The sequence below is a fragment of the Anomaloglossus baeobatrachus genome, chromosome 3 (assembly GCF_048569485.1).
Source record: "Anomaloglossus baeobatrachus isolate aAnoBae1 chromosome 3, aAnoBae1.hap1, whole genome shotgun sequence".
Lineage (NCBI taxonomy): Eukaryota > Metazoa > Chordata > Amphibia > Anura > Aromobatidae > Anomaloglossus > Anomaloglossus baeobatrachus.
Window position 1 is genome coordinate 37761047 of NC_134355.1, and position 17408 is coordinate 37778454.

The window sequence follows — 17408 nt, forward strand, 5'->3', positions numbered from 1 at the left end:
ATTAGGGCTGAAAGGAGATTAATGGATATAATTAAACTAATAGACACGTGAGGTTGTATGATTTATTTTTACAATTGCACCATTAATCAGAAATTTAAATCCTTAATAAGCCTGATTTTGCTTTTTTTTGCACCGTATACAGAACACTCAGAAATGTCTTTGTGAAGTGCCTTTCCTCCAGTTTTAGCACAATGCCTTGCTAATCCAGGACGCTATATTTCTCCCGTTGTACGAGTCGTTGCTGGGCACGGAAGGGTAATTTCCCAGCCGATTCCCCGCATTAGATTGGATGCAATTTAACATGTGTAACACTAGAGCTGGGGGTCATGGAACTGGACACTTGGCTGTTTCTGTAACTCTCCATAGACTATAATGGAAGAAGTATGTGCACGTGATCCACCATCATCTGCGGGGACTAATATTTTTAGACTGTGCTCCATCTTTGATCTTTCCTTTATTCAATGTTATATGACGTAGAAGGAAATCGGGTATATTCCGTGCTGATACTCAATATTGTATTAATATTATTCCTTTATTGTTCATACAGGTCTACGCCTTTCAGAGACATCTGTCTCCTTCATCAGGACATCAAAGGAAATTATCGTTCCTTTGAGTCCTAAGGAAGGAGACGGATGTCTCTGAAACTCATAGACCTGTCTGAACATTAAAATAAATAAATATAATATATATATATATATAACATAAATAATAAAATAATTGTTTTAATTAATTATTATTAATATTATTATTAATTATTATTGTATTAATTTAATTAATACAATATTGAGTATAGCACGGTATATACCCGATTTTCTTCTACGTCATATTACATGCTGTACATCTCAGAGCTGAGGCTGATACCACCACTAGATGTGCTACATAGGGGTTGTGATTTTCACAACCTGAAAAGGTGAGTGTATCGGAATCTTTCTTTGTCTGACATCCCTACCGGGTAAGGCTGCTTTCACAAATCCGGTTTTAGCAGTGCGGCTAAATCCGGCTCTAAAACCTATGCAACGGATGCAGCGAAAAAACCGCATCCTTTGCATAAGTTTTTACATGCGGCCCGTCCGATTTTTGCCGGTTGCGGCACGCTACTGAGCATGCACAGTGCAAAAAAAAGCATGCGGCGGCCGGATGCGGTTTTTGCCGCATTGTGCCGCATCTGACGTCCATAGGCATGCATTGGAAAAAGTGCCGCATCGGCCGGATGCGGCGCAATGCGGCATGGGGCAAATATGGGGTAAATATGGGGTAAATATAAACGGACCGAACGCAAGGCCATGCGGCACAGCGGCACAATCCCGCACTAATGAAAGTCTATGCGGGAAAAAAGGCAACCGGCGGCAAAAAAAACGGTTGCGTTTTTTCTGCAAAGAGCCGGATTGTGCCGCACAGCAAAAAAACGGATATGTGAAAGCAGCCTAAGACCGTATTGCGCTCTCTCTTCCACAGTATCTTCTCCTTTATTCAATGTTGGGATGAATTTAAACTTTTTGCCTCACTGAGGTCATATCCGCAGTAAATGCTCGACACCAGGAGCAGCGGCAAAAACTCACCGGTGGACCCAGGGATGGTGCGTAGAGATGAGCGAACCCGAGAAAGTTCAGGTTCGTTGGGTTCAGCCAGACTTTGGAAAAGTTCAGTTCGTGACCTGGACTTGACCTGAACTTGATCCCGGAGCCCGAACCCCATTGGAAGTTACTAATTGGGCAGTTCGGCTCTCCGCCCACATGCAGTCAACCATAAACAGAGCATTTCCCGGGGAGGGTGGGGTTTTCACTTTTTAGGGGGGTCATACTACATCCGAAAACTCTGTTTTTACCCCAATGAGTGCCATTCAGAGAATTTAAGCAGTTCACACTGGGCCGAGCAGTAAGCTTACCTGATCATTGAGATGTGGTTGGCAATTGAAGAGCACCTGAACTCTGAATTTGGACACTGAGTTTTTTAAAAGTCCATATTTGGTACGAACCCTATAGTTTACAGTTTAGGTTCGCTCATCTCTAAAGGTGAGCACAACACGGTTTGTTTGCTGTTTCACATGACTTTATCATGGTTCTTTAGATAATTTGTTTCATCTGCTGCTCAGCAAAAATCCATACACTGTAAATAAACAGAGAGTGTACAAGACTTTCCCTGTCTGAGGTTCTCTGCTCCCCAAACATTACTCAGACAGGGGAATTCCTGTACATTGTGTGAATACAGCTGTGGGGCAGCAGATGAAAGCAGCAGTTGAAGAGGAGTGAACTGAGCATTGGAACAGTATTACAGCATTTTTTTCAGGAAAAAAAAAGAAGAAAAATATGATTGTAAACTTTTCAATGCCTGAAGCATAATTAAAAAGTAAACTTATTTTATTATTTTTGGAACTCAATAGTACACGTGAAAATAAGAAACTTGTGTATATATATTTTATCAGAGAAATCCACTTATAACTCCTCCTGGATCTGATTATTCATTTTCAATATTCTCAATTCATGAGTAACTCCTGTTTTCAGTGATTACAGACTTTTCCATTACCGAGATAGGAGATGACAGTTGGTGCTCACAAGGTTCAATGGAGAACTGTAACTGTTATTTCAGGAGAACACACGACAGAAAGTCTGTATGTTCCTCTACCTCCACCCCCCTACATAGAATATTACAAAAATAAATACCAACTGTCATCTCCTATAATGGGAAAATGTACCGTATCTTCCATGAATACAGATTTAACAGATTTTACCCCTATATTGAGAGTAAAAGATCAGTCCAGGAAAAGAAAAAAAAACAACAGATTTCTTTGATAAGATATATTACAAAGTTGCTTATTTTCATGTGTAATATTGATTTATGAAATAAAAATGAAAACAACGGTTACTCTTTAATGCTTTACAGACATTGAATGTGCTGGTACCTGCAATATTGGCTCCCTGTCTTTGATGTCCAGTGTCCGTTCCCTGTCTTTGACATTCAATGTCACCTCCCTATCTTTGATGTCCAATGTCACCTCCCTGTCTTTGATGTCCAATGTCACTTCCCTGTCTTTGATGTCCAATGTCAGCTCCCTGTCTTTGATGTTCAGTGTCACTTCCCTGTCTTTGATGTCCAATGTCACTTCCCTGTCTTTGATGTCCAATGTCGCCTCCCTGTCTTTGATGTCCAATGTCGCCTCCCTGTCTTTGATGTCCAATGTCGCCTCCCTGTCTTTATTGCAGACTCATCAATTGAACCTGCATCTTTTGTGTCAGAGTATGACTGTGTTATTCAGCCATCATCTGCCTCTATGGTTAGGTGCAGATGACCATATGTTGTCTCATTCGAGAAAATCGGTCTGATTATGCTAATTACACTCTAATCCATCCACGACAGATAACCTATTAAATGCTGCAACCAATCTGTGATGATAGCATTTACAGCATTCATCCTGTTGATTACATTCTTCACGACACCCACTGGTGCCTTTAAGCTGTGTTCACACGTAGCGACAATGACATCGCTGTTACGTCACCATTTTCTGTGACGCAACAGCGACCTAGTAAGTCGCTGTTATGATCGCTGCTTAGCTGTCAAACACAGCAGACGCAGCAGCGTTCATAACGACGCGTCGCTGTGGATGCCATGCTGCACTTGGTAACTAAGGTAAATATCGGGTAACCATTACCCGATATTTACCTTGGTTACCAGCGCACACGCTTAGCGCTGGCTTCCTGCTCTCCTAGCCAGGGTACACATCTGGTTAATTACCCAATGTGTACTCCGGCTCCGGCTACGTGTGCAGAGAGCCAGCGCTAAGCGGTGTGCTCTCACGCTGCCAGTGCCGGCTCCCTGCTCACGTAGCTGGAGTACACATTGGGTAATTAACCCGATGTGTACTTTGGCTGTGTGCAGGGAGCAGGAGCCGGCGCTGGCAGTGTGAGAGCGGCGGTGCTAGTAACTAATGTAAATATCGGGTAACCAAGGAAAGGGCTTCTTGGTTACCCAATGTTTACCGTGGTTACAGCTTACCGCAGGCTGCCAAACGCCAGCTCCTGCTCCCTGCTCGCTTCAGTTGGTCGCTCCCTCGCTGTCACACACAGCGATGTGTGCTTCACAGCGGGAGAGCGACGAGCAAAAAATGAAGCAGGACATTCAGCAACGAGCGGCGACCTCACAGCAGGGGCCAGGTTGTTGCTGGATGTCACACACAGCGACAGCGACGGGACGTCACTGCTACGTCACAGAAAATGGTGACGTAGCAGTGACGTCGTTGTCGCCGTCGCTGTGTGTGACACCAGCTTTAGGGAGTTGGACGTGATTGTGGTTCACTGATGGATTGCCATGATGGCTAAGGGATCTGCTGAAGAACCCTGTACCTGTTATAACCATAATCCTATTAACACCAGCTTGTGGCTAGCTTTCATAGGAGACCATGACTTTTACTATGTACAGCAGTACTGTAGTATTGCTGTATATTGTATAAGCGATCAAAAAATTGAGGAATCAAGTCTTCTAAGGCTATGTGCCCACGGGGACATTGTCCTGCGGATATATCCGCAAGACATTCCGCAGGAGCTCCCAGAAATCCGCAACAGAACTTTCTCTGTTTCAATGCTGCGGATATACAGCGGAATGTCATGCGGATATGCTGCGGGCATTCTGCATTCAGGATACAGTACCATGGCTTCGGCACTGCATCCTCAATGCAGAACAAGTGCTGCAGTGATCGGGGTGCTCATACTTACCTCCATCATGCAGCACCTCGCTTTTCGGCGGCCGGATCACTGTCAGGCAGCGTCTGGTTCACTGTGCTGAAGGTGGGTGGGCCTGAACTTGCTCCGGCTGTCACATGACCGGAGCTCGTGCAGGCCCCGCCCACCTCTTCCTTCCTGTACCTGGCTGGATCCACCACGCTGCTGCCGCAGCCGATACACCGGACGGAGAAAGTGACTCGGGTCTCTATCAAGGCAGGTAAGTATATGGGACCCTGCGGAGAAATCCGCAACAATAATTGACATGCTGCAGATTTTTCCGCTCGAAAATCCGCACGATTTCCGCTGCGGAAAAATCCGCAGCATGGGCACAGCATTTCCCAAATGCCATAGAAATGGCTGGGGAGTAACTGTGCTGCAGATTTCTGGAAAATCCGCGGATTTTCCGCGAAAAATCCGCGGCAAAATCCGCGCATTTTCCGCAGCGTGGGCACATAGCCTTAGGGGACTAAACAAAAAGTTTTAAAGAATATGAGAAAGAAAATAAAATTAATATAAAAGATTAAGTCACGTCCTTTTCCCCATTAAAAATAAAGAAGAAAAATGGAAAAAGAAAAATACACACATGTAGTATCTCTGTAAAAGTCCCATCCATTAAAATTGATTGGTAAATGGTAAAATGAAAAAAATATATATAAAAACACTGCCGCGACTCGACAAAATAAGGCAAAAAGAGGTAATAAAAACATCATACCAAACCCAAAATGGCAACAATAAAAATGTCAGCTCAGGGCTGATAATATATATATGCTACAGCGACCAAAAATTGAAAACGTTACGGATTGACAAGATTTTTTTTTTTTCATTTACAAAATTCTGACATTTTTCCTACCACTTAAATAAAAAAAAAACCTATACATAATTGTTATGACCGTAATTTTAATGTCCTGAAGAATCACATTGCCAAGTAGATTTTACCATACAATGAACACTAGAAAAAGAAAGCCCCCCAAAAAACAATGTGAAAATTGACAATTTTTTTTTTTTTTTAAGCTTTTCTGCACTTTCCCCTGTATTCCAAAATGAATGGCGTCATTCAAAAGTACAACTTATCCTGCAAAAAAGAAAAATCAAGCCTTCATAGTTTTATGTCAACGTAAAAGTAAAATGGTTATAGCTCTTGGAGGAAGAGGAGGAAAAAATTAAAAGTGCAAAAACCAAAAAAAAAAATCTTTCAGTCGTGAAAGGGTTAAACTAAAAGTCCAATATCTGATTGTATGTTTTGAAAATCTGTGTTTATGCTTCTCATTATTGTTATTTTATGCCACTGTGATCTATTTGACAAACACTCACCAACAAAAGCATTAAAAAAAATATTTCAATAAAAAAACTAATGTATAAAAAGTTGACCATCAATCGCTGATGCAATTACTTTAAAACAAATATGTAATGATAATAATATTAACAATAAGAATACAGATTTTACAAACAATAAAAGTTCCCAAAAAATTAGTGAAATTGTGAGTACGTTTATTTTTTTACTATTTGATCATACTTTAATGCTAAAAATAATCTTGACAAAAAGGAACTATTGAGCGAAACGTAAATTTGTTTAAGAGGTATGGATAACTTTAGGTGGTCAAAAAAAATCAGCTAAATTGTGAATATGTTTATTTTTTCTACTATATTGTTATATATTAAGGCTAGAAATAATTTTGAAAAGAAAACCCTCTAATGAAGCCATATTGGGCGAAACGTAACTTTGGTTAAGAGCTATGGGTGATTTTAGGTAAAAAAAAATCTGCTAAATTCTGATTAAGTTTATTTTTTCTACTATATTGTTATACATTAATGCTAAAAATAATCTTGAAAAAAGGAAATCTTTTGATGAAGGAATATTGGGTGAAACGTAAATTTGGTTAAGAGGTATGGATGACTTTAGGTGCCCCAAAAAAATCAGCTAAATTGTGATTAAGTTTATTTTTTCTACTATTTTGTTATACATTAAGGCTAAAAATAATCTTGAAAAAAGGAAATCTTCTGATGAAGGCCTATTCGGCAAAATGTAAATTTGTTTATGAGGTATGGATAACTTTATGTGCCTAAAAAATTAGCTAAATTGTGATTACATTTATGTTTTTACTATTTTGTCTTACTTTAACGCTAAAAGTACTATTGGAAAAAAGGAAACTCTCTGATGAAGGTTTATGTGCCTAAAAATTAGCTAAATTGTGATTAAATTTATTTTTTTCACTATTTTGTTATACTTTAAAGCTAAAAATAATATTGAAAAATGGAAAAGCCTCTGACGAAAGCCTATTTGGCGAAACATAAATTTAAGAGGTTTGAATAACTTTATGTGCCCAAAACAATTAGCTAAATTTTGAGTAAGTTTGTTTTTTTACGATTTTGTCATACTTTAAAGCTAAAAACAATCTTGGCAAAAAGGATACCCTCTGATGAAGGCATATTGTGTGAAACATAAATAGGTGCCCAAAAAAAATTGCTAAATTGTTATTAAGTTTATTTTTTACTATTTTGTCATACTTTAAAGATAAAAATAATTAAAAAAAACAACCCTCTGATGAAGGCCTATTGGGCGAAACGTAAATTTGTTTATGAGGTATGGATAACTTTATGTGCCCAGAAAATTAGCTAAAGTGTGATGAAGTTTATTTTTTTACTATATTGTCATACTGTAAAGCTAAAATTAATCTTGAAAAAATAGAATCCTTCTGATGAAGGCCTATTGGGCGAAACAAAAATTTGTTTAAAAGGTATGGATAACTGAAATAAATTCATCTCTGTTCCACATTTCTCTGTAGTGCCGAGTTTTTATTACAACAACTGCATGGGTCATGTCTCATTATTATCGATAGTCCAAAATATAAGTAATCTATACTATTAACTAACGTATACTAGGAACAACAAGATTGGATAGGTTCAATATGCCCTGGTGCCAGACTGGTCAATAAATGGTTTCTTTTGTAGATGAAAATGTCTGTTTTCTCTTAAAGAATACTAAACTGGTCTCCATTTATAGAGTTTGGAAAGAACCCCAAGTATGGAGGTGACCATGGCTTTATAGTATGGTAACCACATAAGTAATTGTTCGAGTGCTTCTCCTCCATTACTCTTTCATTATCCTCAGAACCTATATCATTATCCTGACATTGACGCCATAATCAACTCAAATTACCGCTGATGATAAAATCCTGCAGTGCTTAAGATTGATAGCGCTAAGGAATATGCCAGCCCTGTGTGGGCCGAGCGGAGCCCCTCTACAACGTTCATTTCCCTGACCTTATTTCCGAGGTAGATGTCAATTATTTATTTCTACTTTCCTATGGTGATGTTTTAAACATTCTCCCCTACTTGTTATTCCTGCTGGCATTGCGACTGTCCTTTGATATTATTCTTTAGTACATCAAATGGGAACATTTTAGTATTTTTTGATTGCCCTGATAGTTTCATGCAAGTTTTAATGTATTCAGTTCAAAGATCTTAAGAAAGTCTGGCTCATTACTGGATAGGCAATAAAAAACAGAAATGATTCCGACAGAGTATATTGAGCTATATTTCCCAACAGAAAAAGTGAGCACTGATTCATTACCACTGACCACAGATGTGTAGGGGTTTTCAAGAAAATTAGGAAAGTGCATGACATTCATGGATCTACTATTACTGGCCAGATAGGAGTGATACCAATATATAGTATTTTATATATATATATATATATATATATATATATATATATATATATATATACATATATGTGTATATGTATATATATATATATATATATATATATATATATATATGTGTATATATACAGACATACTAAATATTATTAATATGTATGCATGCAGGAGAAAAAAAAATTATATATATATATATATGTACATAAAAAAATGTAAATTGTTCTCAAAGTATGTATTTAACATATATATTTATATATACATGTGTACAGTATTACAGTATTTATATATATATATATATATATATATATATACATATATATATATATATATAGGTATGTACAAAAAAATGTAAATTGTTCTCAAAGTATGTATTAAATATATATATATTTATATATACATATGTACAGTATTACAGTATTTATATATATATATATATATATATATATATAAATACTGTACTACTGTCTATATATATAGATATGTACATAAAAAAATGTAAATTGTTCTCAAAGCATTAGATATACATATGTACAGTCTTACAGTATTTTATATATATATATATATATATATATATGTATATATATATATATATATATATATATATATATATATATGTTATATGACCAATAACAATCTTAATATATGTTACATAAAACCGTAATAAGGATGTAAAAAAGTAGACTTGCTAATATGCGGTACATATATACTATATATATATATATATATATATATATATATATATATATATGTATATATATATATATATACATATATTATATATATATATATATATTATATATACTGTGTTATGTATATATACACATATATTTATATAAATAAATATATATATATATATATAAACACTATTAATATTGTTGCTGCTAAATGATTAGGAACTTGTTTTCTTTGCATTATTTGAGGTGTGAAAGCACTGTGCATTGTTCTGTTATTTTGAACATTTCTCACTTTTAGAAAATAAATACAAAATTTATTGCTTGGAAATTCGGAGACGTTGTCAGTAGTTTATAGAATAAAATAATAATTTACATTTTACTCAAAAATATACCTATAAAGAGAAAAATCAGAAAAACTGACAATTTTGCAGTGGTTAATTTTTGTCAGAGCTGTATATACAGTATATATATATATATATATGATAAAAAAATCATAATAAGCAGTGTACATTATATATATATATATATATATATATATATATATATATAATAATCTGAGACAGATTAAAAAATGTTTTTTTGTATATACATGCACACACATATACACATGACGCCAGAGGTTTACATACACTATATAAAAAGACACATCTGCAGGTTTTTCTCACTATCTGCCATGACATTTGAATAAACCTTTCCCATATTGGGTCAATTAGCAACATTATGTATATTTGCCAAATGCCAGAATAATGAGAGAGAGAGAATGTTTCAATGCATTTTTATTACTTTCTGCAGAGTCAAAAGTTTACATGCACTAAGAGTACTATTCAAGTAAACAATATGGGACAGCCCATATGATGATGTCATATCTTTGAAAGTTTCCGATAGGTTTATTGGCAACATCTGAGTTAATTAGAGACACACCTGTGAATGGATGTTAGTGCACACCTGAAACACACTGCTTCTTTGTGTTGCATCGTGGGAAAGTCAAAAGAAATAAGCCAAGATCTCAGGAAGAGAAGAGTGGACTTGCACAAGTCTGGTTCAGTTTCCAAATACCTGAAGTTGCCTTGTTCATCTGTACAAACAATTATACGCAAGTACAAACAAGATGGGAATGTACAGCCATCGTACTGCTCAGGAAGGAGATGGGTTGTGTGTACCAGAGATGAACGTTCTTTAGTAAGACGTGGATATTAACCCAAGAACAAAAGCAAAAGACCTTGTGAAGATGCTGGTGGAAGCTGGTAAGATTGTGTCATTATCCACAGTGAAACGAATACTGTAACAACATGGGCTGAAAGGCCACTCTGCCAGGAAAAAGTCATTACTCCAAAAGAAACATAAAATGCCAGATTAATGTTTGCAAATGCACACAAGAACAAAGACCTTATTTTTGAAGATATGTCCTGTGGTCTGACAAAACTAAAATTGTAGTGTTTGCCCATAATGATCATTGTTACGTTTGGAGAAAAAGGGAGAAGCTTTGGAGTCTAAGAACACCATCCCAACTGTGAAACACGGAGGCGGTAGCATCATTGTGGGGTTGTTTTGCTGCAGGAGGGACTGGTGCACTTTCCAAAGTAGATGGCATCATGAGGAAAGAAGATTATGCGGCAATACTGAAGCAACATCTCAAGACATCAGCCAGGAACTTAAAGCTTGGTCAGAAATGAGTCCTCCTAATGGACAATGACCTGCAGCTATTGCCAAACTGGTTACAAAGTGGCTTAAGGATAATAAAGTCAATGTTTTGGAGTGGCCATCACAAAGCCCTGATCTCAATACTATTGAAAATTTATGGGCAAAGCAGAAAATGCCGGAACAAGCAAGACGACCTCCGCACATGGCTCAGTTACACCAATTCTCTCAGGAGGAATTATCCCAAATTCCAGCAACTATTGTGAGAAGCTGTGGAAGGAGATCCAAAACGTTTCACCCAAGTCATACAGTGTAAGTGCCACCAAATACTAATAAAATGGAGGCCAACTTTTGACTGCAGAAAGTAATAAAGATGCATTAAAACATTCACTCTCATTATTCTGGCAATTCGCAAATAGAAATAATTTTGGTTCCTAATTGACGTAAAACGGGAAAGATGTCTTCTGACTTCATATCAGATAGCAAGAAAAACTTGCAGATGTGTCTTTATAGAGAGTGGAGGGAAAAACCTGCAGATGTGTCTTTATAGAGAGTGGACGGAAACTTTGGGTTTCAACTGTGTATATATATATATATATATATATATATATATATAAATTATATTATCACAATAGTGAGTACATCCCTGACATTGTTGGAATATTTTATATCTTTCCATGGGACAACACTTGAAGATCTGACCCTGTGATACAATGTACAGTGTCAGTGTGCAGCTTTGTATAACTTATACTTTGTATGTGTCAATATTTTAGGTGGTCACCATTATTTTCAAGCAGTGCCTTAAAGGAGTTGTCCGACATAAACTTCCAAAAAAATTTTAAGCTAATCTGTGCTGTATTGTCATATAAATCACCCCTATGTTGTTATTTTTTGGTTTTCTGACTTTTGTTCCTGTTGAATTATCCCTTTATTCTCTGCAGCTCTTTGTTTACCTTCAGCACAAGCAAACTTGACTTCTTCCTCTTCTTGGTTGCCAAACCTCACAGTCCAGCCCCTCCCCCTGCCCGCCCTCTGCACACTCATTGGCTGTCAGCAGTCTGCCCCAGCACCTGACCTCTCAGCATTGTAAATAGCAGAGCAGAGATCCTGCTTCTCTCATCTGTGACACATCAATCACCTCATATCCACAATGGTGACAGAAAGAGTTGTTACATGTTCCTCACCCCTTATAGAAAAATGAATACTGTGTAATGAAGACTATACAGGGTGGTCCAAAAGTAGGTGGACAGTATGTGTAATAGGGTTATCAAACATGGTGTAAAGTGAAACTGACTCAGTTGCCCTTAGCAACCAATCAGATTCCCCCTCTCCTTTTCCAAAAAGCCTGTGAAGAGTGAAAAGTTGAATCTGATTGGTTGCTAAGGGCAAATGAGTCAGTTTCACTTTACAGCATGTTTGATAAATCTCCCCCTTCATAACCCTATTACACATACTGTCCACCTACTTTTGGACCACCCTGTATATAGCATCTAATGTGAGTCTATAGTATATATATACGCCATGTATGTATGGTGTGCGTGTGTGTGTGTGTGTGTGTGTGTGTGTGTCAAAAAACTGCATCTGAACGGATCCTGCAGCTTGCGGCTGAAGCTGTAATGTATGTGAATGGGTGCCGGTTCCCGCTTTTCAAATGCGGTTGCATCCATCTAAGGCTAGGTTCACATTTCCGTTGTTTTACATCAGTCACAATCCGCCGCTCTGATAAACAATGCAATCTGTTTGGGGGATTCCGTTGTTTCCCGCAGACTTATATGAGCGGGGGATTGTGACTGATGCCCTTGCGTTGCATCCTCCGCCCGACTGATCAGTCGTGGAACGACTGACCATCGGGCGGCAGGAACGCAGAGTGTAACTTTTTTGAGCAGCGGAATCCTTATGATTTTGCTGTGCATGCTCTCTCTCGGCGGGCGAACAATCAGCTGATCAGCTGGCGGACGGCTTTTATGAGCGATCAGCTGAGACTCGGTTTACGCCAGGCAGCTTCAGAGCATGCTCTGTAGCGCAAACTGGATCCGTTGGTGAAGTATCAGAATGCTGCACAGAGGAGAGCACATGGGGGAGGGGAGAGACAGTTCCCAGGGCGTTGGGCACTAAACATGATAAAGCGTTGGGGACACAGCGCTGATAGTGTCCCTGAAAGCAAGTGGGCAGTTTTCTTGTTCCTTGCCTTATTGAACTGGACACCGAATCATCTGGATTATCAGGTGATACGTAGGTGGGCACAAGAGGCGGGGGAGGGAGACTACGGAGTGTGTGGGAGGGGCCGGGTACTCATCGGACTATACCTGCCAGTAAGCAGCAGGATGGCAACATGCTGTTCAGTCATTTGCATGTCAACATGGTCCTGTCCCTGTTGACATGAAATGATTGGAAGCAGAAAAATCGAGGTAGGAGCGGTCATATGACCGCTCTGAGCCGGGGGAGAGGGGCTGACAGCAGGGCAGGTAAGTGGTCACTATCTCCTTACCTGCCCCAATGTAGCCCAATAGGGAAAGAACAAAAAAAAGGCAAAATAAGCTGTATAACCCCTTTAACTCTCTTGTGCATGGTGGTCACTAAAGCTTCACAGGAGCCGCTTGATCCTCTTCCATCCTCCATGACGACATCACAGAGCTATTGGATTGTTAGAGACCTTGCGCTCCTCCACTTTCTGTTTGAAGTGACCACACAGATGCTCCATAGGGTTTAGGTATGGCATTACTTCTCCCTAAGTTTCTTTAGGAAGGCAGTGGTCGTCTTGTAGGTGTGTTTGGGGTCATGACTGTTAACAGTTTGTCCTATTTAGCCATCATCTGTCACTCTGTCCTTATGGATTTTAATCGGTTTGTTCTGATGGTTTTCTTTAAACTATATAATAATCATTTTAACATATTTTTGCTGATATCGATGGCCTATTTGTAGGATATCACAACAGTAAGATCAAATTCTGTGCACCTCGGCAATCAAATAACTCACTGTAGAGCACTATTTTCCAATTATTGTTTACAGGGTACAGCGCCATACAATTTACAGTGGCTATTTTTGGTACTACAGCTCTGTACCATTCACTAGAATAGGATTGAGTTGCAGAGAGCTGCAGTACCCAGTGTCACCACTACAAAGAGAATAACTGTGGTTTGGGGCTCATGTGACATTGTGACATCACGGAGGCCCCCGCCTAATCACTGCTGACTTTTCTCTCCTCGCCTTTGGACCAAATTAGGTAGTCAACAGGAAGTGATGTCACTTCTGCCACTCACTTCCTATTGATTACTCATTTGGTCTGAAGGCACGGAGATAAAAGTCAGCAGTTGACTACCTCATTTGGCCTTTGGACCAAATGAGGTAGTCAACAGGAAGTGATGTCACTTCCGCCACTCACTTCCTGTTGATTACTCATTTGGTCTGAAGACGTGGAGAGAAAAGTCGGCAGTGATTGGGCGGATGGCTCTGTGACGTCACAATTTCATGTGAGCCCTGATCCGCTTAAACGGCACCAAAATGAGAGGTGAGTACAGTGTCTTTTCTTTTAATTAGCAGAAACAAGAAGAATCAGATGGGGTTATCCTACACTATGAACAACCCCTTTAACTGTCATCCTTTGCAATAAGCTAGAAATAAACTACAAAGAGTTGCAATAATCATTCAAATTTACAAAAAAAAGTAGTTACAAATTTACAACAGTTTAAATCCTCGTATATAATTATAAACACAGAGAATGAATTTCTAATGCTTTACATTTGCAAATATTCTGCAAAATTGCCCTTAAATGTGATGCTTCCTATCCTTAAAATCCTTAAAATCCAAAAAATCACATTTATTTATTTATTTTTTTCTCCTATAAATTAAATTATAATTGAAGTCTCTGAATCTTCAAGAACCACCGTCCGCTCTGACATTGGTGTTTTTTTTTCGTTAACTTTTTGCTACTAAATATACACTGTGTTTTTATGCAAATTTCAGCAAGCTTCGATGCCTCAGGGGATTGTCCTGGAGGGAAATCCAGGCATAGTTTGATTTATGGTACATTTGCAGTAGTTAGTACATTTTACCGCTGTTGTATTACTTTTAGTTAGGCATGCTAACAGCTTTAACTTAAAAATTAAGCCCTTTAAGTGGAACAATATTTATTGTGCCATTACGGGGGAAGCCTCTTGGTAGAAGAAGGCATCTACTGGGGTCAAACTTCAAAGAAAAGCGATGCCAACAGACGGACAGGGTCACATGAATATGCATGAGCGTGCTTACTGTGACCCACCGAAGTCATTGTGCAGCACATAGGAGGGGATAAATCCCTACTTTTCAAAAGGATAAAGAGCCTCAGGCAATTTCGTTCAGTGGCTAAATTGTTCTTAAGAGTGCGAATTGGTTAATCCATATTTTCCAAAATTATCACATGAAAGCAAGTTGATAAGCTTATAAATTGAACATGAATGTGAGGCTGAGACTACTACGCTGAATTTCCTTCTTTTTTTGTGATATTTTTGTCTCCAGTGTGATCGTTGCTTGCCCCTGTATAACAACAAGCCGTTTCGTCAAGGTGACCATGTGAATGCTTATAACTGTGCGCCGTGCCAGTGCTACAACCATTCATCCAGCTGTCACTATAATGCAAGTGAAGACCCTCACCCTCGTGACCACCACCGAGGAGGCGGGGGGGTCTGCAACAGTTGCTTGCACAACACCACAGGTAACTTTTTCACTACAACAGTATTGTTTTGGGTGGTAGGACTAAGAACTAAGGGGAATGTGCTATTAGACTATGACCTGTAAAGTTTTTACATTTTTATTATTAGTATTATTAATATTATTGTTACTTGAAACCTTGCAGTCTTTACCCTGGCCTTTTTTATTTTTTTCAATTTATTAATTTATTTTCTTATTCTCGCTGCAATCCAGCAGTTATATATATATATATATATATATATATATATATATATATATATATATATATATATGTATATATATATACATATATATATATATATATATATATTTATATATATATATATGAATTATATATTATTATTATTATTATTATTTTTACTTGAAACCTTGCAGCATTTACCCTGGTCTTCTTTATTTTTTTCAATTTATTAATTTATTATCTTTTTATTCTCGTTGCAATCCAGCAGTTTATATATTATATATATATATATATATATATATATAATAATTATAGTAATAATAATAATAATTATACATACCCGTTACAATCCAACAAAATATATATATTTATTATATTTTTATTCCCTTTGCAATCTGGCAGTCATATACATGTGTGCCACCCCGGTGTTGGTCGGGTTGCTCAGATCCGGGATCGTGGTAGCTCGAGGGGTCCGGACCCGGCTCGGCAGACACTTGGATCCATAAAAGTTCATGACGCCACCTGTGGGTTGCGGTAATAGGATTACCGCCGCTGCTGTAGGGAGTACCGGGGCAGATCGAGTGAAGCAGCCTGATGTTAGTCCCTCCACAGGTAGGGATGGCCCCAGGCTCAGGGGGTGTTGGTGGTTAGTTGGGAGCTCAGGGTGCCGGGGGAGCGAGGTTCTCACTGTGGGTAGTCGTGGTGCAGGATGAGGATTATAAAGTAGACACATACACGGCAGATAAACCAAGTTCTCTGTATGTCACAGTTGCTACAGGGGAGCCTCGTGCAGGTGTTCGCTCCCACTGGTGTCACTTGATGGTCACGGAGCCCACCTCCGTGCACAATTTTGGTGTCTGTCTGTAGCCGCTCGGCTTGAAGTGGTTAGGGCCCCGCTACCCTTGTAAAGTGTAGCTGTGCTCTTGGGAGCTGGCACTTGGGACGTCAGTGGGATGCTTTTGGCTGGAAAACCCTGTCCCCCAAGTTATGCTGATGCCACCAATCTCTGAACTCTGTGGAAAGGTCCCTGAAGGTCTCCTTTCTCTGCAGGTTAATTGCCAGGACGTTGAATCGGCTCCTGACCTAGGGTCCTGCACCCTGTCGTGCTCGGTACTGGTCAGTTTCTTTTGGGTTATCTGGTGCCAACAGTCCTACTAGACTATGTCCGTCACACCCTTTCCAATGTCACTGCCACCGGTACCCCAACTTCTCTGGTCCCAGACCACCGTCTGCGACCCAACCACGGTAAAGCTCCCCGGGAGCTCACTCTCCCCAGCCCCTCTCTCCTTGAGGGCTCTACTCAACTCCTCCACTGAAATGAACTGAACTCAACTGAACTGACTCACTTCCCTCCCATCAGTCTGCCTGATCCCTAGGTAGGTGGCCCTATTCCAGCTAGACCAACCTACTGGTGTGTCTGACAGGTCATGATGTGAGGTGTTGATTGGGATTTGTGGTGCTGTTGGCCGTGAAATCGGCTTCTTAAGAACCTGGAACCATGGGGGGGGGTATGCCCTGCACCCTGGGTAAGGATGCAGCACCCTGTGCACCCTGATTTACTCAGGGACGCCACATGTATATATATATATATATATATATATATATATATACTATATATGACTGCCGGATTGCACAGGGAATAAAAAAAATAGTAAATAATTACATTAGTAAATAATTAATAAACAAATCAGTACAAATTAAATGGTAAGGGTAAACGCTGCAAAATTTTAAATTAAAATAATATTAATAGAAAAATATATACATGTGTATATATATATATATATATATATATACAGTATATATATGATTTTATTTATTTTTTACATCAGTTGTTCTTCATGTAGATGTCATGTAT

At 38.6% G+C, this 17408-nt stretch overlaps 1 protein-coding gene across 1 annotated transcript in view; it reads left to right on the forward strand.

Annotated features, from left to right (window-relative positions):
* USH2A (usherin) overlaps positions 1–17408 on the forward strand; it is a 1098211-nt gene that overhangs the window by 110674 nt on the left and 970129 nt on the right. Inside the window, exon 9 of the mRNA XM_075339131.1 lies at positions 15181–15376. Within this exon, the coding sequence (XP_075195246.1) occupies positions 15181–15376 (196 nt within the window). The remainder of the gene's footprint in view (positions 1–15180; positions 15377–17408) is intronic.